Below are 26,803 nucleotides of genomic sequence, written 5' to 3'. Positions count from 1 at the left end.
TGTGCCATAGGCCTTGGTGGGGTGGATGGAAAAGTGAGGGTTGGGGCACAGAAGCAATTAAAATAAATGGAATTCTTTACCCTTCTATGCTTTGAAAATGTTTTCTCATTGATTCTCTTCATTGGAAGAGAAAAGTTGGAATTTATCTTGTTAAATAGTACTCTATTTCTGTAACATACTTTACAATAATGAGACTTCCAAATCACTGCTTGTTCATAAAGAATGCAAAATACAGAAAATAGCTTTATTTTGAATTAGTTTTGTAGATACGGAAACTGCACAGTATTCTTTTTTAAGCAAAAGTATTTCTTGCACCATCAGTATCAATCCAAAACTGTTGTGACCTTACCTGTGTTCATGGGTTCTTGTAGACCAGTCTATGAAACATGAGTCGGCAGTAGATTATTCTGCTTATCTGAATATTGACCTAAATTATTACTAATATTTCTATGCTTTAGTTTTGCTCTCCAAAATACAGATTATAATAATAGCTTCTTCATAATAGAGTTGTGAGGATTAGATGATGAAGTACTTACAACGGTGCTTACTTCATTCGAAGCAAGTAAATGTGAGCTATCATGGTTATTAGTCCAAATTCACCTTTTATTCAGATTATTAGTTCAGTGTTCTAAATTATCAGACACTTTTTGGCATTTGTAATTTCTGGAAATAATCCTCCAAGTACAAGAGTTCTGTTACAGATTATTTGTTAGAACTATTTTAAAGGTTCACTATTTTTAGTGTAAACTCCTAAAGTAACATTGACTTCACTACTTAACTCTACAGCTTGATTAAGCATTGTTTAACTTTTCAGACAGGAAAGAAACCATTCTCTTTCAAAAGAAGAATATTTATCTCATTTTCAAATTTGCACTGAATCACTCTTTGGCACATAAAATCTTATCTTTAGAATCTGTTTTGCAGATGTGCAGTCTGCTGCTTTCAGACTTGGTTGGTTGAGTGAATACTTTGTGTCTGTATTGTATTTCAGAGGCATTTTTAAAAATAAGGAGTAATGACTGTAATCATGCAGAAGAATGGCTCCATTTTTCAGTGGCTTGTTGGAGAGCCTGCTTCCACCTGCTAATGTCCAGAGAGAAGTTGGTCCAGAAATACTATTGTGCCCTGGCAGTACTTGGGTAAAGGGTGGGTGGAGGCAGATTTCTGTAGAATTTGTCATATCTGCTTTATCCTGGGCTGGCTACCACATCTCTTTATTTCTCTTCTTCCTCCCCATCTCTCCACCTCCACCCATTGCATTCTGTCTTGCTAGTGTCAAACAGGAGATAGTAATTATTTCTTACCATAAATTAAAAACAGTCATCTGTAAATATAGACACATATCATTTTTCTTCACATTTTAAGGCCAAATCTACATGTGATTTCTTTTTGTGATGCTTGTTGTAAGAGTGATTGATTACTGGACTAGCACTGAATGACTTGCTTTATGCCTCAGGTGGGGTCATTGTGAATTTTCTGCTTCCGAATCAAGTACATAGAAATGCAGTTGGAAAGTTGAAGAATTCTTCTGTCTATTCTCAGTGTCCTCTTTAAGAGAGCTGGTATCCATCAGTGACCTCTTCAAGTTCATTTCCAGTTGGTCAGAAATATATACTGTTAGGAACACTGGATCTTATGTAATTTCATTTTTTGGTATCTTCTTCAGTTCTCCATTTATGTTAATAATGGTATCATTCTCCATTGTTCGGGACATTTGTCAGCAACAGTGTCTTCATTCCTCCTTGGCTCTATACTTTGCAGCCACGGATCAAGCCCTGTTATTAGAGAACCAGTCCAGGCCGACTTTGGGGCACCATGCTTGCCCAGGAGGAGAGTTCCAGCCGGCCTGCGTGGTCCTAAACCCCTTATTGGTGTTGACTCTGGGTCAACCCCTTATTGGTGTTGACCCCTTATTGGTGTTCCTAACTGGGTTTGCAGTCCTAGTCTTTCCATCCTCATCTCTAGATATGTGTGCAATCCTCCCTCCCCTTCCCAACTTCACCCTCATACACACACTGCCACTATAATCAGACCGTGCACCATTCCTCTCAAGGTCTTTGCTCATGGTATTTCTTCTGCCACAAATTCCTTCTCTCAAATCTACCCCACAACCCCTTCTCATTTAGGAACCAAATCAAATGTTGTATTGTCTCCTCAGCCTCTCTTCTTCAGTGCTATTTCTTTTTATCCTGGCCAGGTTTTATTGATTCTTATCTGTATTTAAATAACATTTTATGCAGGAGCACTCTTCACCAGCTGTTTTTCCCTTCTCATTCCCACTCCTAATTTCCATTGCATTCTGACTGCCCCCATCATTTTACCGAAATTGCTCCTGCAGACCTCATCTATGACCTTTACCTGTTAATTCTAATGGAGGCTTTTCACTCCTTGTTTTACTCAGTATCTCTGGAATTGACACTCTTGATCATACCTTTCTTTTGAACTCTCTCCTTCAGCTTTTCTAATACCATCCTCTTCTGCCTCTCTTACTTTCTTGTCTCCTGCTTCATGTCTTTTCCTTTTTGCTGCGTATTGCTTCAGAATCTGTTTCATGGGAGTCTGCCTGCTCCCACACTTGTATCTCTGTTTACATTCTAATGACTCCTGATCGTGATCCTTTCACATGCCCTGTACAAGATTCTCCACCTGGCTGTCACAGAAGTATTTCAACTTTATCTTGCTCTTACATCCTTTAATATTATTTTCTGTTTTATACCACACCTTCCACAACTCTGCCTCACTGAATGAGTGGCAGCCCCCCAGCCCTCTTCAGAGTTTTCCTTTACACCTTCCACACCCCTTGCCTTAGCCCAGGCATTGATCATCTCTCACCTGGGCTACCCAGGACAGACCTGTTCCCTGCAAGCAGCCTTGCCCACTACCCCATGAGTGGTTTTCTAAAACACAGATGTGGCTGAATAACTTAAGTCACTCCTCTGTTTAGTGGCTTCAGAGTTTCCTAGACCATAAAGCCCCTAATCCCAGTGTGTCTTACAGGATGCCCTTTATAATCTTGTGATTACCAGTGCCTGTGACAGTCTCATCTTCCATGTAAGCCCACTGGGCACCTCATCCTTTTGTCAAAGCAAACTACCTGTTGTTCCTAGAATGGCTGTGCTTCTGCGAGCCACCTTATCTTTGTATTTTCTGTGCCGGCTATTAGGATCCCCTGTCCATCCACACAAATTTCAGAAATTTCACTTGCAGAATCTCAACTCTTTTTTTTTTTTTTAAGAATCTCAACTCTTCCCAACATACATACCTCTGTGGAATCTTTTCCAGATCTTTCCAGTTGAGCTCCTCTTTCTTTTCTCTGAGTAGTGCTTCATGAGTTTTTCTCCTCCGTTAAGTAATTTGGCTTATAAGATTATGGAGTAAATTTTATCTAATAAGAAATACTGGTATATATTTTAAATTGACAGTCTCTTAATTCCATTTGGTCAACTTTCTCCTCTGAGTTTTCTTAGAGTGGTCTTCAGGCATGTTTATTGATGATCATTTTAGGAATTTAATGAGACTTTTAGCTATACTGATTCTAGATGAAACTAGAAGAGGGTGGGGAAATGATTTTTAATATATTTATAGAGTTGTGCAACCATAAGAACAGTCCAATTTATAACATCTTCATTACCCTAAAAAGACGTTATGTTCAGTCATTCCCTTTTCCTACCTCTAGCCCTAGGCAACCACTAATCTGCTTTCAGATAAATGCAGTCATGTAATATTTGACCTATGGTATCTAGCTTCTTTCATTTAGTATAATGTGTTTTTAGGTTCGTCCATATTATAGTATATAGTGGGTTGAATAGTAGCCACCCCCCCCCCACCCGCCGGCCAAAGATGTTTCTATATCAAATTACTAGAATCTGTGAACGTTACTTTGCTTGGAAAAGGGATCTTCAGAGATGTAATTGTTAAGGATCTTGAGATGAGATCATCTTGGATTATTCAGGTGGGCCTTAAATCTAATGACAGGTATCCTTATGAGACAGAAAAGTAGAAGACACGCAGAGGGGAAGATCATGTAAAGATAAAAGGAGAGATTGGAGCAGTGCGGTTGTGAGTGAAGAGGACCAATGCTAATAGGCCTGAGAAGCTGGAAGAGGCAAGGAAGACTTGTCCTCTAGAGCTTCCAGAAGGAGTGGACTACTGGTTTTCAAAACTGTGAAAGAATAAACTTTTGTTGTTTTAAGTCACCCAGTGTGTAATTTGTTATGGCAGTCTCAGGAGTGTCAAATTAGTATGTGTCAATACTTTGTTACTTTTTATTGGTAAGTAGTTTTCCGTTGTATTTCACATTTTACTTATCCTTTCATCAATTGATGGACATTGGGTTTCCAGTTTTTGGCTGTTAAGAATACTGCTTCTATGAACATTCATGTTAAAGTTGTTGCATGGGGTATGTTTTCAGTTCTGTTGCATGGATATCTAGGAGTGGAATTGCTGAGTCATGTGGTAAATCTATGTTCAATATTTTACAAAACTGCCAAATTGTTTTCTGAATAGGTTTTACCATTTTACACTCCTACCAGCAATGTATGAGGATTCCAGTTTCTTTCCTTTCTCACCAACACTTGTTATCTATCTTTTTGATTATAGCTCTCTAGTGGGTATAAAGTGGTATCTCATTGTGATTTTGATTTGTATTTCCTTAATGTCAAGCATCTTTTCATGTGCTTATTGGGCGTTTATATATATTCTTTTTTAAAAATTTATTTATTTATTTATTTGACAGAGAGAGAGAGAGAACACAAGCAGGGGCAGTGGCAGGCAGGCAGACAGAGGGAGAGGAAGAAGCAGGCTCCCTGACAAGCAAGGAGCTTGATGTGGGGCTCGATTTTAGAACCCTGGGATCATGACCTGAGCCGAAGGCAGCCACTTAACTGACTGAGCCGCCCAGGTGCCCCTGTATATATTCTTTAGTGAAATATGTATTCATGTCTTCACCTATTTAAAAAGTTTATCACTTTTTTCTTTATTGAATTGTGAAAGTTCTTTAAATATTCTAGATCCCTGTCCTTTGTCAGGTATATGATTTATAAATACTTTTTCCAAATCTATGACTTAGCTTCAAACCTTCTTCATAGTATCTGTTGACGCACATACATTTTTAATGCCATCCAGCTTATCTTTTTTTTCCTTTTATTATTTGTGCTGTTGATGTAGTATCTAAGAAATCATTTTTAATCTAATATTATGTTTTAAGAGTTTTAAATTCATGTCTGTGATCTATTTTGAACTAATTTCTGTATGATGTGAAGTAAAGGTCCATGTTCACCTTTTTGATTATAGATATCCAATTGCCTCAGCAGCATTTTTTGAAAAGACTTTTTCAAAACAGTTCTTTTTCCCTGAATTGTTTTGGCATCTTTGTTGCAAATCAGTTGGCCATAAATGTAAGTGTGCAAGTGGTTATTTATTGTGGCATTTATCCCTTAGTCTAACTCTAGATTTCATAAGGCCTAACTTTAATAATGGTGAGTTTAAAGCATTAGCACCAAATATATTTCTCCTGAATGAAGTTGTATTCTTTTTTTTTTTTTTTAAGATCTTATTTGTTTATTTGACAGAGATCACAAGCAGGCAGAGAGGCAGGCAGAGAGAGAGAGGGAAGCAAGCTCCCTGCTGAGCAGAGAACCCGATGCAGGGCTCTATCCGAGGACCCTGGGATCATGACTTGAGCCGAAGGCAGAGGCTTTAACCCACTGAGCCACCCAGGCACCCCTGCAATTGTATTCTTATTGCAGTTGCTGTGTGTGTATTTGAGTTATGTGTGTTTGCGAAGATTATTGTGGATTTACATAGAAGCTAGAACATTTTTCCTATTTCTAGAATTTCAGTGCTTTCAATTTTGGGCATTTTTGAAAAGAAGGTCATTCTTGTTGACTTTGCCAAGAGAGCCAGCAAGTTTCATGCTTTTACATCACTCAAGTTGCTTGTGTAGTCTTTCGAGAAAAATTAAACCAAGATCTCTTAAGTGATTTTCATGCAAAATTAATGCTTCCCTTGACTTCTGCCAAATGCTGTGATGCATTTATGTAGTCAATGCCAGAAAGTTCAGAACTTGTATCTGGAAAGAACTAAAAATTTTAAGACAGAAAGCATTTGTGCCTGGGGCAATGTAATGACCCCACCTGTGTCTTTTTCTTGTCTCCTGGGTGTTTTCATTGTATGTCTAGAAAGGCCCAGGCAGGTCCTTCTTCTATTTTTAAATCTTTTTTATGAAGCACAGTTTTAATTTTACAAGACCAGATCTCACTCCAAGTTTCAAAATATGTGTTCTTCAGCATAAAATGTTTAGACAGATACCTAATGGCCCAGCACTTTAGCATCCATCTTTTTTTTTTTTTTAAGGCATAGATTCAGAGAATCAGAGCCATTAAACCACAATGTAATTAGTTACTATCAGATGCTGTGTAAATTATGTTTCATACATCTATCTGCTAGTTTAACTGCTTTTTTTCCCTTTCTGCTCAACCTGTTAATATACCACTGAAACAAATGGAACATACTTAGTTGTTAGTTTTATTAGCGTTAATATTTTATTTATAGTCTAAGAGGAAGAGCAGAAAGGAACTGATATTTATTGAGTGCCTACTGTGTTCCAAGTACTGTCCCAGACACATTTACATCCCTGATCTCATTTAAGTCCCTTATTGTTGGTATTATCATCCCAGTTTTTAGTGATGAAGAACTTGAAACGAGCCAGATAATGATAATGATATTTTTTACTTGTGTGGGGCCTTTTATATCAAATTTTAAAGTAGTATCTGACTTTTGGAGATGTTTAGTTATTAAAAAAAGAGAAATCATCATAGTTTATCTCTACTGTTGTCAAGCCAAGAGTAGAAAGAAGAGACACATGAGGTTATTTCTCAACTATGGGAAGCATAGTGAATGGAGATAAGATAAAAGTAAGCTATACAGAATACATTCAGTAGGGAATACGGTTTTATAACTCTCAGGTATAAATGGTGCTGGAACAATTGGGATATCTATCTATCTATCTATTTATATCTATCTATATATTTATATATGTAAATGAACGTCAGCTTTGTACCAGATATAAAAACTAATCTAGATAGATCATAGACCTGGTTGTAAAACTTTGAAGTATAAAATTTCTAGAAGAAGGGGCACCTGGGTGGCTCAGTCTCTTAAGCATCCAACTCTTGGTTTCCATTCAAGTCATGATCCCTGGGTCCTGGGATCGAGTCCCACGTTGGGCTCTCTGCTCAGCCTGCTTCACCCTCTCCTTCTGCCTGCTGCTCCCCCTGCTTGTGTTCTATTTCTCTATAAATAAATAAAATCTCTTAAAAAATAAATATTAAGCAGGGCATGTATTGCATGGAGCACTGGGTGTTATACGCAAACAGTGAATCTTGGAACATTACATCAAAAACTAATGACATACTATATGGTGGCATAATGTAATAAAAATAAATAAATAATTAAATAAAATTTCTAAAAGAAAACAGGAGAATTTCTATGACCTTGGATAAGCGAAGATTTCTTTAATATGTTATTATAAAATTTGGTAAAAAGGACTTTATCAAAATCTAAAACATCTGCTATTTGAAAGACTATTTAAAAAATTGGGGCACCTGGGTGGCTCAGTCATTAAGCTTCTGCCTTCAGCTCAGGTCGTGATCTCAGGGTTCTGGGATTGAGCCCGACATCGGGCTCTCTGCTCAGTGGGGAGTCTGCTTCTCCCTCTGCCCCTCCTCCTGCTCATGCTCTCTCTCCTTTTCTCTCTCTAATAAATAATTAAAGTCTTAAAAAAATTAAAAAGGCAAGCCATAGACTTGGAAAATATTTGCTAAACACATACCTGGTAAAGAACTTGTATATATAATATCTAAAGGACTCTCAAAATACAATAATAAGGAAATAAACAACAAAAGTTTTCAATGGGCAAAAAATTTGAAGACACACATCACCAAAGAAGAGAAATGGATTGACCCCCAATGTTATTAATCATAAAGGAAATGTAAATTAAAATCAAAATACCAAAACCTACCTATTAGAATGACTTTCAGAAAACCCCAACTGATCATATTTTTGGGGGGTAGTTAGAACTCTCGTATACTGCTAGTGGAAATGCAAAATGAAATAGCTACTTTGGAAAAGTTTCGCAGTTTCTTATACAGTTAAACATTTACTTCCCATATGATCAGTAATCCCCTTTCTAGGTATTTAGCCAAGAGAGATGAAAGAAACATATTTCAAGAGATATGAAAACTTATTTTCATTAAAACAAAGAAACAATAAAAAACTATACATGAATGTTTATAGTGGATTTATTCATAATCACCTCAAACTGGAAACAACCCAATAACCTTTATTTGGTAAGTGGATAAATAAAATGTAGTATATCCATATGTGGAATGTTACTCATTAGCAAAAAGGAATGGACTAATGAGACATTATAAAACTCAAATACATTATGCTGAGTTAAAGAAGCCAGACTCAGAAGCTACATGCAGTATTATTCCCATTATGCAATAGTGGAAAAATCATAACTCTAGGGATACAGAACAGGTCAGTAGTTGCCAAGGGTTAAATCTGGGAAGGGGAGGGATAGTTTACAAAGAGGCAATACAAAGAAAACGTTTTGGAGTGATATAACTATGCATTTCTCAAAACTCACAGAACTGTACATTTAAACAGATGAATTTCATTGTACGTTATTCCCCGATAAGCTTGCTTGCTTGCCTTCCTTCCTTCCTTCCTTCCTCTCTTCCTCCCTTTCCCTCCCTCCCTTCCTCTCATTCTCTCCCCCACTCTTTTTCTTTCTATTTATCTGTCATCTATCTATCACTCAGTAAGAGAAGTCTAGAGATAGATACTCCAGAGTTGGTTTACGGCTCTAGTGTCAGAGTATCTCATAACTCTGAAATTAAGTCTTCTGGCTCCCCACTGTTGCTTTAAATCCTGGGATTCCAAGGTGCCTTTCCATTGTCTCTGTGTGTACTGTTTCTAAACTCTTACTTGAACTTACATTTTGCTAACCAATAGTTCCTAAAATGCAGTCAGTGCAATCTTATGTCAGGCATCGGTTTGACAGCTCTGAAAACTAGGGTTTGGTAATGTTAAGCAATTGAGTAAGTTCTCAAACAAAGCTTAGGTGGAAGATAAGCAGAAGTTATTTTAAAAATCCCCAAACCCTTATTTGGAATAAATCACAAATACTTGCCGAGAAATCTATCTGAAATCTATATATTTAAAAATCAGTTGTATTTCGTGTATGTTGGTTATACCTCAATTAAGTTGATTTTTAAAATGCTTAGATAGGCAGTGAATTTCTTTTATTCTTTGACAAACATTTGTTGAAGACCCAGTAGGTGTTGTGTTTCTTTTATGTTTAAGAGATGGTGCAGACTCTAGGCATACAAAGATAAGAGAGAAAGAGAGCCCTTGCTCTCAAGTAGCTCTTTTTGTAGGAGTAGATGTTAATATGTGTAATTACAACTTACGTTATTAAATTACGTGTTATAATGTGGGAGTTAGAAGGTAATATGGGAACTTGGGTAGAGTGAATTCCCTAATTTTGGTCTTTTTCAAAATTGTATAGACGGTCCAAGTTGTTCGCATTTTCATATAAGTTTTAGAATTACCTTACCCAGTTTCTATCTTAAAAAAAAGGAAGACAAAACCCTGCTGGATCTTGGATTGAAATTGTGTTGAATATAAAGATTAATTAGGAGAGAATTGTAATCTTAACAGTACTGACTCATCCAACTCATGAATACAGTGCATGTTCTCATATACGTAGGTTTTTTTTCATTTCTCTCAGAAATATTTTATGGTTTTCAGTGTACAGATACTATACATCTTTGAGATACCATGTTTATTCATACCATTACTAATGGTATTATTTTCATAATTTTAACATTCAATTGTTGCTAGTCTATGGAAGTAAAATTGATTATTGACGTTGTATCCTGTGACCTCACTAAATTCACTGTTAGTTTTAGTAGCATTTTTGTAGATTCTTGGGTTTTTCTATATATATATATGATCAGATGGTCTCTCTTTTTTAAAAGATTTTATTTATTTATTTATTTATTTATTAGAGAGAGAGAGAGAGCTGGGGGAGGAGAAGATGGAGGGGACAAGAATCTCAGGCAGACTCTGCAATGAGTGCAGAGCCCAACATAGGGCTCATCCCACAGCCCTGAGATCATGACCTGAGCCAAAATCAAGAGTCAGATGCCCAAATGACTGAGTCACCCAGGCACCCCAGTCCTGTGGTCTCTTAATAAAGACAGTTTTATTTTTTCTTCTGGTCTGTAAGCTTTGAATTTCTTTCATTCGCCTTATTGTACTGGCTGGCTACTCCAGTATAAAGACACGGTGAGAGTTTGATATCATTGCTTTGTTCTTAACCATAAGAGGAAAGCATTCAGCCTTTCTTCATTAATTCATTCATTAAGTATATTACTTGTAAGTTTTTCATAGATGTCCTCATTCAGGCTGAGCAAGTTCCATCCTATTCCTAGTATGTGGAGAATTTTTATCATAAGTCAATGTTGGATTTTTATTTTTATTTTTTATTTTTTTAATTTTTTTTTTTAAGATTTTATTTATTTATTTGTCAGAGAGAGAGAGAGAGAGAGAGAGAGCGCGCGCACTGGCAGACGGAGGCAGAGGGAGAAGCAGGCTCCCTGCCGAGCAAGGGGCCCGATGTGGGACTCGATCCCAGGATGATGGGATCATGACCTGAGCTGAAGGCAGCTGCTTAACCAACTGAGCCACCCAGGCATCCCAATGTTGGATTTTTTAAAAATGTTTATTTTGCCTGGATTGAGATGATCATATATCTTTTATTGTCTGTTGATGTGATGTATTGTTTAATTTTCATTCCTTTCAGTTCTTTCATTCCTTTTTTTTTTTTTAAAGATTTTATTTATTTATTTGACAGACAGAGATCACAAGTAGGCAGAGAGGCAGGCAGAGAGGAGGAAGCAGGCTCCCTGCCGAGCAGAGAGCCTGATGCGGGGCTCGATCCCAGGACCCTGGGATCATGACCTGAGCCGAAGGCAGAGGCTTTAATCCACTGAGCCACCCAGGTGCCCCTCATTCCTGGTTTAAATACTCTCAGTCATAGTGTATTATTATATTTATACACTGCTAGTTTGAACAATTTACTGATATTTTGTTCAGGACTTACGTGTCTATGTTTATTAGGATACGGAACCATAATTTTATTTTCTTGTAGTGACTTTGATTTTGGCATCAGGGTAGTGCTGGCCTTATACAATGAGGAGTGCTGGGAAGTGTTTCTCTTCTATTTTCTTTATGAGTTTGTATAGAGTTGGTATTATTTCTTTCTTAAATGTTTGGTAGAATTCAATAGCGAAGCTCTCTAGATTTTTCCTAATGGGAAGATTTTTAACTATATATTCAGCCTTTTAATCATGTAAGAATATTCCAGTTATTTATTTCTTATTGAGTGAACTTTGGTAGTTAGTGTCTTTTAAGGATATTTCTCCATTTCACCTAAATTATCAAATTTAGGAATTCCCTTATTCTTTTAATGTTGTTCCGCTTTATGGTGATGTCATCCTGTCTTTCATTTCAAATATTGATATTTGATATTGTCTCCAATTTTTGCTTTTTTTCATCAAACCAGTTAGAGGTTTGTTAATTTTGTTGATCTTCTTAAGGAACCAGCTTTTGGTTTCTCTGTTGTTTTTCTGTTTTCTATTTTATTCATTTGTATTCTCATTTTTATTATCTCCTTCCTTCTACCTGCTTTAGATTTAATTTTCTCTCTTTTTTTCTAGTTTCTTTTAAAAAACATTTTATGTATTTATTTGAGAGTGAGAGAGAGAGCTTGCACAAGTTGGGAAAGTGGCAGAGGGAGAGGGAGAGAGAGAATCTAAAGTAGGCTCCATGCCCTGTACAGAGCAGGGCATGATCCCATCACCCTGAGATCATGACCTGAGCAGAAATCAAGAGTCAGACACTTAACTGACTGAGCCACTCAGGTGCCCATCTTTTTTCTAGTTTCTTAAGGTTGAATCTTAGGTTGTTGATTCCAGCCTTTTTTTTCTCCTATTGTATATAATTAATGCTATATTTTCCTTCTTTTTTTTTGTTTGTTTTAGCTGAATACCATAAATTTTGATATATGTTTTCATATTTATTGGATTCAGAGTTTTTTCCTGCTATCCTTTGTGATTCTTTTCTTTGACCCATGGATTATTTAGAATTCTATTTTTTAATTTCTAAATGTTTTGGAAAAGATGTATTTTCAGATACATTTCTGTTATTGATTGCTTAATTTTATTTTTTGACAGTGTACATGCTTTGTGTGATTTTGGTCATTTTTAGTGTGTTTATATTTGCTTTATGACCCAGAGTATGTTCAGTGTGTACCTGAAAAGAAGGCACATTCAGTTGTAGTTGGGTGAAGTGTTATATAAATGTCAATTAGCTCAATTGTTTGGCATTGTTTTTGAGGTCTTCTGTATCCTTACTGATTTTGGAGGTGGGCAGGGAGGGGGATACTTGTTCTGTCAGTCACTGAGAGAAGAGTGTTGAAGTGTACAAATATAAATATGGGTTTGCTATATTTAATTTTATTTCTATTAAGTTTGCTTTCCTATTTTGAAGCTCTGTTATTAGTGGCATATGCATTTAGGATTGTTATGTCTTCTTGATTCATGGGCTCTTTAGTATTGTGAAAGTTTGCTCTTTGTCTCTAGTTTTATTCCTTGTTCTGAAGTCCACTTTGCAGACATTAATATAGTTGGTTACTCCAGCTTTCTTTTGATTATGTTCACCTGGCACATTCCCACCCCCATCTTTTTACTGTTAACCTATCTAAGTCTTTATATTTAAACATTTGTGTATATTTTTAAAAAGATTTTGTTTATTTTTATTTTTTTTAATTTATTTATTTTAGAGAGAAGGAAAGTATGCACACACATGAGCTGGGGAGAAGGGTAGAGGTGGAGGGAGAGGGACAAGCAAACTCCGCACTGAGCATGGAGCCCATCATGGGACTCGATCCCAGGACCCTGAGATCATGACCTGAGTGGAAACCAAGAGTTGGATGCTTAACTGACTGAGCCACCCAGGTGCCCCCATTTTTGTGTAATCAGCTGGGTCTTGCTTTTACATAATCCAGTCTGACAATTTTTGCCTTTTAATTAGAGTTTTTAGATGATTTCTAATTAATGTAATTATTTATGAGATTAGATTAAACCTACCAAGTTGCTCTTTGTTTTATGTTTATCCCATAGTTCTTCTTTATTATCCCTTCCTGTTTTTATTTCATTTCCATCAGAATCTCTCTTCAAATAATATCACACCATTTCAAGTATAGTATAAAACTATACTTCCATATCTTCCTCCTAACCTTTGTTCTATTATTGACATACATTTTACTTGAAGATATGCTGTAAATCTTATAATACATTGTTTTACTTGAGCCATTTATCTTTTAAAGAGATACAGGAAAAAATATCCAGTGGAGATTTAAACATTTTTTTAAATGTCTTTTAAATTTATCTTCACTTTTACCATTTCTGGCACTCTTCATTTCTTTGTGTAGATTCAGATTTCCATTTGCATCATATTTGTTCTTCTTGAAGAACTTCCTTTAACATTTCTTTTAGTACATGTCTGAAGGAAATGAATTATCTCAGCTTTCATTCATCTGAAAAAGTCTTTATTTACCTTATTTTTGAAATATATTTTTGCTGCCTATGGAATATTAGATTGACTTTTTTTTTCTTTTAGAACTTTAGAGATGTTGTTCAATAGTGCTTTGGCTTGGATAGTTTCTGCCAAGAATTTGCTGAACTCGTCTTTGGTTTTCTGTATTTTATGGTTCCCCCTCCCCCCAACCCTGGGTCATAAGGATCCTGTTTTAGCTTTCCTTAGTGGCAGTGTTCCTTTGCCTGGGATGTGAGCAGGCCGGTGCTCTGTATCTCCCCCAGTCCCAGCCTGCTGTTTCTTGTTACATGTTGAAAACTCAGGGGCAGACAATTTTGTTTCTGCTTCTCCCCCAGAGGCATGAAATCTTTGCCTGCGCCCTAGAGGGGGACATCATTCTTTCGTGACTTATTTTTTCAGTGTGTTTTCTGGTGTGTATTATATAACAGTGCATTAACACATGTAACTAATTTAGAAATTAATGTGTGTATATAGGAGGTGTATATTCAACGGTTTTACTGATCAGAGTGTATAGTCAGAGTTGTTTGGAGGCCAATGTTATAGAGGGTCAGAACTTACAACTCTGATAGATTTGAAGCAGAATTTGCTACTTACTGTTTGATTTGAAGACAACGTGATTCAGATGGTTCACTTTATTGCAGTGAGTAACTTCATTTATAAGTGGAGAATTTTACAGTACACATTTTATTTTAAAAATAATTATTAGATTTATATGCTTAAGAGGTGCTTTTTATGAGCTCTTCTGAATTTTAAACTCCTTTCTTTTTTGTAAATGAAAATCTCTTTATTGTTTTTAGGACTGTGAGGACATGGGAAGTTGAAAATCCAAGGAAGCAAAGAAGTGTGTTTAAACCACGGACGATGCAGGGTAAAAAAGTAATTCCCACCACGTGCACATATAGTAGAGATGGAAACCTCATAGCAGCTGCCTGCCAGAATGGAAGCATACAGATCTGGGACCGAAATTTGACTGTAAGTCTAGGACATTAAAGTCCGCTTTTCTTAGAAGAAAACCACCTTATAAAGACAAACATCATGTTAAAATATTATGAAGGTCAGTTTCCTGAGTTTAGCCCTAATTTAAACTTCAGTGTTAGTTGATAAAACATTGGGACATTTGCAATAAACAGCATTTCAGCAAACATTCCAACTCAGTATTTTCCAATGTGTATGAGATTTTGTTTTTAAAATAGAGTAGATCTTTTAGTATAAAATTTAAAAAGCATAGTGCAGTTTTATTATTTGGTGTCTCGGTGTACTTGATTTTGAAAGCGAAGGGTTTGATAGTACTGTAAAACAAGACTAAGCAGAATACTAGAAAATACCCTTTAAAAGATTTAAGAAAACCATATGTGTAGGATGGTCCATCAGTTGTTTTGCAATTATTTTTGTAGTAATTTAAATAATATTTTGTTTTGACATTCCATGACGTTCCATTTGAATATTCGGGTTTCAGATTTCCTTTTACAGTTTTAGATCATTATTAGAATAAATAAATTTTTGAATTGGAAGGGATCACAGAATTCTATGTAAACAATTCTGTGAAATAATGAATATGAAAGTCTTTGGATTCTGGGAATTCAATAAACTTTAGAAAGGATTTTGTTCTATGTAGAGATGGTACAACAAGATTTTTTGATAAGTGGAATGATTCTGTTTTACCAATGTTAAAATGAAAATTTACACTAATGTTGTAATAGTATTTGGTTATCTTTATTTTAATTAAAGATCCTGATAAAATGATTAATTTAGTAATTTGTTAGAATTTATTGGGGCGCCTGGGTGGCTCAGTGGGTTAAAGCCTCTGCCTTTGGCTCCGGTCATGGTCCCAGGGTCGTGGGGTTGAGCCCTGCATCAGGCTCTCTGCTCAGCGGGGAGCCTGCTTCCCCCTCTCTCTCTCTGCCTGCCTCTCTGCCTGCTTGTGATCTCTGTCAAATAAATAAGTAAAATCTTAAAAAAAAAAAAAAGAATTTATTAAGTAACTCTACTACATGATAGGCACTATTGTAGACACTGGGAATACTGCAGATTATAAAAAACTCCTGTCCTTTGGAGTTTATATTCTAGTTCTAGTTTAAAAATTATAATAATAGTTTTTCAAATAAAATTGCCCATCATACATTTACGTTTTGAAAGACACCCTAGGAGACATTGTTGTCTTTTAGGCAGATGGGTTAAAATCATTTGTCTTAGAGTGAGGTAAAAAGTAATGATAGGGAAAAAAGAATCCATGTTGATAATGCTGGAAATATCTTTGGCATTTTCTGTTTGTCAGATCTTTTTATTTCTGTTTTCATCTCCATTGTAAACCCTATAAAGCTTCATAACAGCACAGAGATTTTAAAAATCCTTTGAATTGTAAACTGAGTTTTAACCAAGCAATAAATTTTTTAGTAACTGGCTTTCATCGTCTCTGGGTGCTGTTGGATTAAACATAAAAATTCTAAGACATGAAGTTTTCTTGTGTAGCTTTAATAGTGGTGTCTTAGTATGTGCATATATGTGTGCCTTTCTCTTAGAACCCATATATTCTTATAAAGTTGAGTATAGTTTTTAAAGATTGGCTTTGCATATCTCCTAAGATAATGAGTATCTTCTATTTCCATTTTTGTAAAAAACAAAACTTTTTAAATGTCAATTTACTCCCCCCCATCTTTTAAGCTGTTTTTCCTAATTATAGTCTTTGTTCTCTTTTCTTAGAATTTAGTAGTACATGAAGTTATAGCATATTATATAACATCCTGTTTATTTTTATTCACATTTTTACATTTGCATGTACATATGTCACCTAAAGACAAATCAAATGGAGAAGAAAAACTTGCTAGCAGGAAATACAGCTGGATTTAAGGACAGAATTTTACCAAATTTCTTATTATTACTTCAGCAATAATAAATTATCTGCAGGGAAACACTAAAGCTGAGATTAAAAAAAAAAAAAAAAAACTAATAGCAGTCGTTTTTCTGTGTAGTAGCCGGAGAATTACATGGCGAATAGTGATTAATACATGTGTGTGTTTTGTGACAAGTAAAACTATCATAATTGCCCTACTTAATCATAGAATTCTCATTAGAGAATTTAGCAAATTAAATGAAATGTTTCTTTTTTAGAAGTAAGGTATCTATTAGTGATAAATTCCTGTGTTCTCAAGACCTACCTCTGCTCTAGAATGACGTTGGCCAGTATTGTAGCCACTAGCCACATTTGACTGTTTCATTTCATTGCAATTAAACTAATTAAAATTTGCAATTAAAATTTCAGTTCCTTAGTCACATGGCACTTTTCAAGTACCAAATAGCCACATGTGTCTAGTTATGTGCTATTTACTGAGCAGCACAGATCAAGAACATTCCTGTCATTACAGAGAGTTCTGTTGAAAAGTGCTGCTCAAGAGGAATGTTTGCCCAACATCCCTTTCAAAAGTCATGTGATGATGGCCTGGCTGTCCATTTGAGGGAAGAGCTTTTCAGAGGAGCTTTTATAGGTCTGCAGGTCCCTCAGCCCGCATTCACCAGCGTACATCCGAGCAGTGGTGAGAAAGCCAGGGTGTGGGTGGAGTAGGTGAGGGAGGTGCAGAGCAGTGGGAGGTGACACGGGGCGGTAACAGCATGCCCTCTGACTTAGGTTCCGTGTGTGCAGAAGCCCGCTCAGCCCGCACTGTGCTTCTCCTATGTGCTCACGTGGCTTTTCCCCCTCACCTCTTTGAGTCCTTTGCTCACATTTTCTCTTCTCAGCAAGGTCTCCCTGACTCCACCCTACAAAAAATTGCAGGCTTCTCCCCACCAGTGGCACTCTTCTAGCCCTCTTATTTTCTTTTGTCATGCTGATCAGCATCTTACATACTCCACTGCATACCTACCATACTTGTTTATTGGCTGTTTACCTCCAGTAGGATATTGGCTCCATAAAGGATTATTGTCTATTTCTCTCCCTGTTGGATTCCCAGAGCAAAGAACAGTACCTAATATACAGTAGATCTTCAACAATGGTTTGTTGAATGAAGGAATGAATGAATGTATTCTGGAAGGATAACAAAATAAGGTTGTCAGTTTGTTTCTGGGAAGACATTTAAAAATAGCAACATAAAAAAAAAACTTCTCTTTATATGAAACCACAATGAAATAGAGATAGAGAAGAGATAGGGGAGAAATAGACTGAGGTAATTTTGGGTATATCCTTAATGATGTATGAATATACAATCTGTATTAACATAGTTAGATTTTTAAAAACTGTTTTCATGGCTTTCAAGCCTAATTTCTGACTTTTAAAATATTCCACCGTTGTATGGTCTCATGAGTATCTAACGATTTCTTCTGTTCATATAAAAACACATAGCACATTCTTTGGACATATTTTTTCAAAGCAGTGTTGCTGTTCTTTAATGTCTGTTAAGAATCTACGATATGCTAGACCCTTTACTAAAAGAACATGCTGTATTTGCTTGTATTGCAATCAGTATTTATAAACTAAGATTTTGGCAGGAAAATGGGGACCATCCTATTTATTTATTTATTTTTGTCTTCCCTAGACATGGGTGATGGGAGGGAATAGTATCTGAAGTTGTTCCATTTGGCAGTAGTGGACTGTCAACAGCAGCTTTACCCACTCGCCACCTGATTGCCTCTTACTTCTCCTTTTGCCTGCATTCCCTGCCCAGATTCTGGGGCTGTGCCTTTTGGGAAAATGACCACATACTGCAGCCCCCTATCAGGAAGATATTACAGAGACACATTTCTTCAGCTCAGTGGCTGATCAGCGCCCATACTATCAGCCGCCCTAGAGAATGGTTGGTACGGATCAGAGAAGGGCTCGGGTAGGAACTAGTAATGACGTTGGGAGATAAGTTTCTGGGCAAATGAAGCCCCAGTGTGTAAGAGAACAGGTATAAAGGAGAGAGACTGTGGGAAATAAAGTTACTAGGAGCAGCTTAGATCTAGTGCACTACATATCTTTAAATGATCTTTAAATGTCTCCAGTCACTGTCAGGTAACCCATGTTGAGCTTAGGTTGATTTATGTCCTTTTTCACCTTTCCCTTTATTTTTGTATAAACGTGCCTTAAAAGGTTTTATTTTTATATATAGAGAGAATTTGCAGTTTGCTTTTTTTTACTTGTAAGTGGACAGGTAGACCTCTAATTTCTTTATTTAAATAGGATCATAATACACACATGAAAGACACTTTTCAAAGAATTTATTTATTTTTATTAATAACTTCTTTGCTCTCATTATTCTATCTCTACCCCCAAATGCTTGTAAATTACCTGGTATGTATTCTTCTGTACTTTTCTCCATATCTCTGTATCTGTATTTGTATCTGGCTAGTTCGCTGTCTACATTAGGAGCATTTCAGCTGGTATTTTGGAGCACCTACCACCTCACTGAGAAGGAAACAAAAGAAATTTAAACTCATTAGGTAGTTTGTAAAAAAGAGAATAATCTGTAAGATAATTTGTAACCAGATGCTACCTGATGAGTGTCCAGAATATGGAAGAGTTAAGGAAGGCTTAGAGGGTCAGGGTATATGCATAGTCATGACCTCTCAGAGGTATGGAATTTAGATAACCAAGGGAATCAGTTGGGATTACAGACTAATAATGCTATTATTTTACTAACCAACGTAACAAGGGCTATTCTGTGTCAAAGCAGTCACATTGAAAGGTTCTTTTGAGATTGTTATTTCTCAAAATGTTTTGAATCTTTTCTTTTAAAATTGCCATTAAGCTAATTTCAGATAATGGCAACTACCAGAAGGAAAATAAAGCAGAATAAAAAGAATGTTTTGTGGGAGGGGTGGCACTTGAGTCCCTGGGTACCTTTAAGTTGCTTGAAGTCCTGTAGTCTCACAGTCTCACAGAAATCATTCCTCACTATTGGAGACTATCTGCTGTGCCTTCCACTATATATATATATATATATATATATATATATATATATATATATATATATATATATATATAGATTTGCTTCTCGTGGTATTTTTCTATTAAATTTCCACACTATGGCTTTGATCCTTCTTCTTTCACATGTCATGTAAATCAGTCAGGCCAAATTCTCTCATCCTGTTGTTTAACTAATTTTTTATGGATAGTTATTTTTTCCCCCTGCTTTTTGGACATTCTTATGAAGCTTTCATAGCCACTGAAGAGGAAAACACTATTTACTCTCATGGAGTTTCAGAATTATCTCTGAGTACATATACTAACAGAGAGCATTAGTGAGAAGGAAGAATTTTATGAAGGAGGGTTCTTAATATTTACCTCAGCTTTTTCATTTATACAAATAGAACATTCAAGACTTCCCTTAAATAGAGTGTTAACCTGTGTTGATATTACAGATTTTGGAGATTTTAGGAAGAATAATATTTTGAAGTATTTTTAGCATATAGTCTTTTGTCCTTTTTTCCAATCTTGTTTTGTGACAAATAATATCATTTGTTGTGCAATTTTAATGTTTCATAACTTTGCTTTGGAAAACATTTCATTACACAGTTATTCATCAATTACTATCATCTACAAATGTGAATAAGTCAAATTTCATTTAAAAATTTCCCTTTGAAATTTCAGCCCCAAACAGTTGCTTTTAGTCTTGTGTTTTAATTTTTGTGACATACCGCTTTAGCTGTCAACCTTGTGGAATGATGCATGGAGAGCTTTTTGAGATTTGATTTCTCTGTACTCTTTGAATGTCCTTTTTCTTTCTCATAGTGATGTCATCAAAGGGCTTTCATGAATTAAACAGGTGTCTTCTCCCTTCTTTACATGAAGACTGGTCGTTTAACAGTGATCAAAGCTTTTAGCCAGATCAGTTCAAGTTAAAGTGGCAAAATATTGTCTATATGGGACAGCAAAGCACATTATAAGTGGGAAAATGGTATTTTTAAACAATTTAAAAAGCAAATTATTTAGGAAAAAAATTCTGGTATCATCCTTTGAGGAAACATGCTGTATCTCTGAAAAAAAGTATATAAAGAGAATTATTAAAAAATCAAATATAGATTTTTATCTCTTCATTAGGCCTAATATTGGGAGTCTAAAAAATATGGACAGCTAAATAGCAATTGCATACTTCTATGGCACAGTTTGTAAATAACATTTGAGACATAAATCACATTATACATTACTGAGGGCTTTCTGTCTGTCGGTCCTGGCTTTCCTGAGCATTCTATATGTCTATTTCCTAATTCAGGAAATGAGGGCATGATCACCATCTCATCAGATTATTTTGAGGAATGTGTTAAGTAATATATTAAAAGTACCCAGAATGGGACTTGCACGTAACAGGTTCTTGGTAACTATCGGTCTTCTTTCTCCTTTTCCTCTTTAGCTTCTAATCAGCTTACAGTTTTTGTAGAGTGGTTGGATCTCAGGATGCTGTTGAACTCTGACTGTGAACGTGTCATGAGTTTCCCAGATTTCTTGGTGACTAGAGGTGTGGCTTAGAAAGATGAGAGTGTAGATCCCTGTTACAGCTAGCATTCAATGTATAAAAATACAGTCACCATCAATTAATGAGAATGTTATGTACCCACCGGCTAGTGTGCCTGAGTAGATGTATGAACTGTAATTACCTTTTTAAATAAACACTCGGGAGAAAACATGTGACATACAGATTGCTCTGTAGTGTTTTTAACACGCATATTTTTCGAAGTTTACTTTTCAAAAAAGTATGTCATTGACTCACAACACAAATAATCATCAGACCTGCACAAAATTACTTGCAGGCCCTGAAGTTAAGTTCTAATTTGTCAATTATTTTAATGAAAGCTTTAAAGTTTTACTTATAATGCTTTTAGAAAATGTTGTATACTGTTGGAAACAACATTTTTTAAATGAGAAAATACTGGCTTTTGAAAAAGGTAGGTTAAAAGATTCTCTTTTAAATATAAGTGATTATTGTCCTTGTTTTTTGAGGTCAGGAATAATAGAGCCATTGCATTTTAAGACTTTCAGTTAAACAAGGTAAATTAAACACATTCCACTCTGTTCCTTCCTGAAACACCACTAAAATGACAGAAAGGGCATTTTTAAGAGCATAGATGAAGAGAATTAGAGGGGAGATGACAGCAGAAAAGAGAACTCAAGACAATTTTGGAAGCTGGAAACCAGATGCAAAAATGGTAACTGACTTAGCCAAGGAGAGAAAGCGGAGACCTTAGCAGTGGCGGGAGCAGCCAGTAAAAGTCCAACTGACTTATCCTTTGGGTCCCTTCTCTGTCATGTGCAACCATATCACTGTTCTTCCCTCTTTTTCCCTCACCCTGACAGAACACTAAAGAATTACTTTTGGGTGTTAGAGACGGTATTTCAGGTAAAGCTGTGATAAGGGGAATATCCTCACGTGGAGGTGTGTTTCTCCCCCCCCCCCATTGTTACTGTAATAGCAATTACTGGTGCTTCCTGTGGGGTAGGTGGTATTTTAAACACTTTATGTGCGATATTTTATTAAATCTTTATTGCATTCCTGTGATGCAAGTACTGTTAACTATCATCACTTTGCAAAGGGGGAGATAAGACACAAAGAAGTTGAGTTGCCTACCAAAGATTATGGTCATTAAGTGGCCGAATTGAGATTTCGTCTCAGGCAGTTGGTTCAAGGGCCAGTACCACAACTTAGCAAAATACAGCCCGTGTGCCAAATATAGCCCACCATCTGGTTTCCTATGGCCTGCAAGCTCAGAAGGGCTTTTACATTTTTAAAGGTTGTATTGTTATCTCATGTAATAAATTATCACAAACTTAGTGATTTAAAACAACATGAATTTATTATCTTACACTTTTGTGGGTTAGAGGTCTTACTGGACCAAAAGTAAGGTAGTTATGGGCTGTGTTCCTTTCTGGAGGCTTCAGGAGAACATCTGTTTTCTTGCCTTTTCCAGCTAGTAAGAGTCACCCACATTCCTTGGCTCATGGCCCCTTTCCTTCATCTTCAAGGCCAGCAACAGTGAGTGGAGTCCTTTCACATCACAACATGGTGACCTTCTCTTCTGTTTCCCGGTTTCACTTTTAAAGACCCTTGTGATTACATTGGATTGACTCAGTAATCTGGAATCGTCTCCCTATTTTAAGATCAGTTTTTGCAATATTAATTCAGTCTGAAACCTTAATTCCCCTTTTGCCATGTAAAATAACTTATTCACAGATAAGAAATTAAGGTGTGGAAATCTTTGGGGGGCATTATTCTGCCTGCTTCAGTGATACACAATGTTTAAAAAAGTCAAAGTATTGGGGCACCTGGGTGGCTCAGTCATTAAGTGTCTACCTTGGGCTCAGGTCATGATACCGGTGTCCTGGGATCGGTGTCCTGGGATTGAGCCCTGCATCTGGGCTCCCTGCTCCTCCCTCTCGCACTCCCCCTACTTGTGTTCCCTCTTCTCACTGTGTCTCTTTCAAATGAATAAATAAAATCTTTTAAAAAATCAAAATATGAACAATATTTCATGACATGAAAATTATGTGACTTCAGATTTCATAGTCATAAAATTTTATCAGAGCAGCCTTGCTCATTCATTTTCATATTGCCTGGGGTGGTTTTTGCATTGCAGCAGCAGAGTTGCAACAGGCTCTATGGCCCTTAAAGCCTAAAATATTTACTGTCTGGCCTGACATAGTGTTTCTAATCAGCTTTTTAGCACCTTACTCTTATATATGAATGGACAGACAAGGGTTACCAGACATTTGAGGAAATCCTTTAATATGAAAGGCAGAGATTAAAGCAAACAGAGTAACTCAGAGGGGGGAAAGAGGCAATGTAGAAAAGAGAAGAAAATTTCAAGAAAAAAAAAAATCCTGTAATTAGTATTCCAGAGAGAAAAGAGAAAATATTACAACCAAGAAACTAAGCAGAATACTACAAAAACTTTTTTGGACATTTAGAGTTCAAGCAGGAACTCTTGGAAAGTAAATGGATGATACTAGGGGTGGACATCCATAGGAGTGTTGAAAGATAGAGTCAAAGAAATCTACTAGAAAGGAAAATAAAACACTGAGAATGATAGTCTTTTAAAAGGGTCAATTTTGACTTGAAAAGTCTAGAAAAAGAAAATTTAGAAGAGGGAGGATGGAATTAGATAAGATTTAGTTATTCTTCCCTTTCCAAAAAAAGAAAATCAGAACTGAAAAAACCATAATTTTCCGGATAGGAAGACCTCATTGAATACTCACTACAGTGAATGAAAAAGACTCCCGTTAAGCTATGGGTCATGAACTTCCCGGGCACCAAGCTCATAGAGAAGATATTAAGAAATCTCAGAGAGAGAAAAAGAGGAAACATGTAACAGAAGGATAATGGGGCATATAATTAAGGATGCTGGTAAGACAGTTGTTCAGTGTGGGTTCTTGGGTCAGTAGAGAAGAAAACAAAGAGCAACAGGGGCCGATAGATGGAAGGGTGGCAGAAAGATCACATCATTGATTCCACAAAAATTATTGAGCATCTTCTCTGGTCCAAGCCCTATTCGAGGTGCTTGGCACATACCACAATGAACAAAATAGTGACCCGACGCAGTGTGCTTTCAAATGCCCTGGAGAAGCTGGAAAATTGATATTTTGAGGACGCATCAGAAGATATTATGTAATCTGAGTATTTTGAAAAAATAAAATATAAGACTTTCCAAGCACCAAATTCAGCTTTTTCTCCTTTTTCCTCTTTTTTCAGTCTTTCTTCTCCTTATTGACAGTATTACTCTTTGAAACAACCTCTTCTCCTACTAATTTCCCTTTTCTTTTCCTTTTTATTTTTTTTTTATTTCCCTTTCCTATAACCAGTGTCAGTCTTATAAATTCTATGTTTTAGTGGCCCTCACATCCACCCCCTCCGTTTCACCTCCTTTGCCTTCCTTCTACTTCAGACTTGCATCATCTCCAGCCTGTGTTTCTGGGTATCCGCACCCTTCTCTGCCCATTCCCTCCGGTATACCCAGTTCCAGTTTAAATCTCATTAAATGCAATGCACACCGCTTCAGTGCTCACCACATACTGAATATAGTTCATATTTCCTCTGACTGACACCTACAGCCTCTCAGTTTATCTTTAACCAGCCTTTGAATATCTCCCACGACTTTCTCCATAAATAGAAAAACTTTTTAAAAAAATCAGACTTAATTATACTTTGTTCCCTCCTGATCATCCTCTCCTGCCTTGCTGCCTTTCTCAAAACTGACCGCTCTGCCCGGCGTGCTTCTCCCGCAAGCCCCCCGCTGCAGGTGGTGATTTCATTCTTTGGAAGCCAGATCAGATGCTGTTCCCTGCAGGCTGCTCCTGAACGGTGGTCCAGAAGATTATTTATCCCAGGACTTTAAACCCTGTTGAATGTTTTTAAAGAAATAATCTTCCATTTTAAAATCTTATCATTTTAATAAGTGAAGAATGCTTTGCCTGAGTTTGGCCCATGGTGATGGTGAATTCCCCCAGAAATGTCTATTAGTGACCTAATGTTACTGCAAGCAGTTGGATAGGGAAGGGGGTGATTGAAATAGTGAAATGGTACAAGAATTTAGTGTCTGCCTATCTCTTCAACCTCCTTTTCCTTCCCCTTCTTCTTCCATAAGACTTATTTATTTATTTGAGAGATAGAGAGACAGCGCATGTGCAAACAGGGGGAGGGGCAGAAAGAGAGGGAGAAAAGCAGACTCCCCACTGAGCAGGGAGCCTGACACGAGGCTCCAACTCAGGACCCTGAGGTCATGACCTGAACCAAAATCAAGTGTCGGAAGCTCAACTGACTGAACCATCCAGGCGTCCCATCTTACCTTCTTTATGCTCATTAAACTCCAGACTAGCCAGCCTCTTTCCATTCCTCAAATACTGCTAAGCCTTGTCCCGCCATGGAGCCTTTGTACTTGTTACCCTTGGTGCTTGTAGGCCTTTGTCATGGTTTATTGCTTTGGCTCTGGCAGCTAATTTCTCATTTTGACTTCTGGCAAAATGTCATCTCAAAGAACCACAAAGCAGTGTGATATTAGAGAATATGGATTAAGAAGGCTAGTTCTAGAGCAAGGCTTGATTTCTGTCTAGAGTAGTGCCCTTGTTTTCCCTGACCCTATATCTCTGTCCCATCGCCTAAAGTATACTATTGTCCTTAGAACATTTACCACTGGATAATTATTTTGTTTTATTTTTCAGTTGTCTGCTCATTTGGTTTGTTTCCTCCTAACCCAAGCTTCATAGGGTCAGGGACTTTTTGTCTTATTTGCTATTTTCCCATCCCTAAAAAGAGGATGACATGACATTTAGTATGTACTCCCCCTAAACTAAGGACAGGGGTGCCTGGGTGGCTTAGTCGGTTAAGTGTCTGCCTTCCACTCAGGTCATGATTTCAGAGTCCTGGGATCGAGCCCCACATCTGGCTCCCTGCTTTGCGGGGAGCCTGCTTCTCCCTCTGCCACTCCCCCCTACTTGTGCTCTTTCTCTCTCTCTGTCAATAAATGAAATCTTAAAAAATAAATAAATTGTCTAAGGACAAAAAAGTTTACAGGTCATTGTTACATGTTCTTTGGAGACAGGGTTTTTTTTCCCTTTCTCCTTTAACTTTGGATCCACTGGGTATGGAACACATGTAGTAGGGATTTAATAAGTAGTTGCTGAATTAAATTTCAAGGACTTAATTTACCTATACCCTCAATATTTAAATTTTATTCCAAACATCCTTGCTTTCATATCTAATTTTGCACAGCATCCTGAAAAAGGCAAAACTTACGCACTGCCTTGATGCAGTGTTAACATACAGAAAGAAGAAAATAATACACATGAAAATAATGTGTGAAAAAATTCTTAGGTTTAGATGATCATATACTGATCAAAGTTGCCCAGGGAAGCCAGAAAAAAAGTTAAAATTGAATTAAGATAAGTATTTTTCTTATTAAGATTATAAATATTCTTAAAACATTTTACCTTATAAGTAAAACTAGAAGAATTAGAATTTTCTCCTAAATGTGGTAGGAGTAGAAACATCTATGACTATCTGTGGATGTGTGTTGATCATTAGAACAAGAAAAAAATGGAAACTGGTTAGCCAAAACCCCCAGTATAAGATATGTGAATAAGAGGGGTGCCAGGTGTCTCTGTTGCTTGAGTGTCTCACGGGCTCAGGTCACAATCTTGGGGTCCTGGGATTGAGAT

At 36.6% G+C, this 26,803-nt stretch overlaps 1 protein-coding gene across 1 annotated transcript in view; it reads left to right on the top strand.

The window, feature by feature from the left end:
- Positions 1–26,803, top strand: part of WDR70 (WD repeat domain 70) — a 316,291-nt gene that overhangs the window by 190,290 nt on the left and 99,198 nt on the right. The window contains exon 10 of the mRNA XM_080803311.1: positions 14,487–14,661. Within this exon, the coding sequence (XP_080659437.1) occupies positions 14,487–14,661 (175 nt within the window). The remainder of the gene's footprint in view (positions 1–14,486; positions 14,662–26,803) is intronic.

This window comes from Martes martes, assembly GCF_963455335.1.
Source record: "Martes martes genome assembly, chromosome: 5".
Lineage (NCBI taxonomy): Eukaryota > Metazoa > Chordata > Mammalia > Carnivora > Mustelidae > Martes > Martes martes.
The sequence above is the reverse complement of the archived record's forward strand: the minus strand, read 5'-3'. Positions and strand labels throughout refer to the sequence as shown.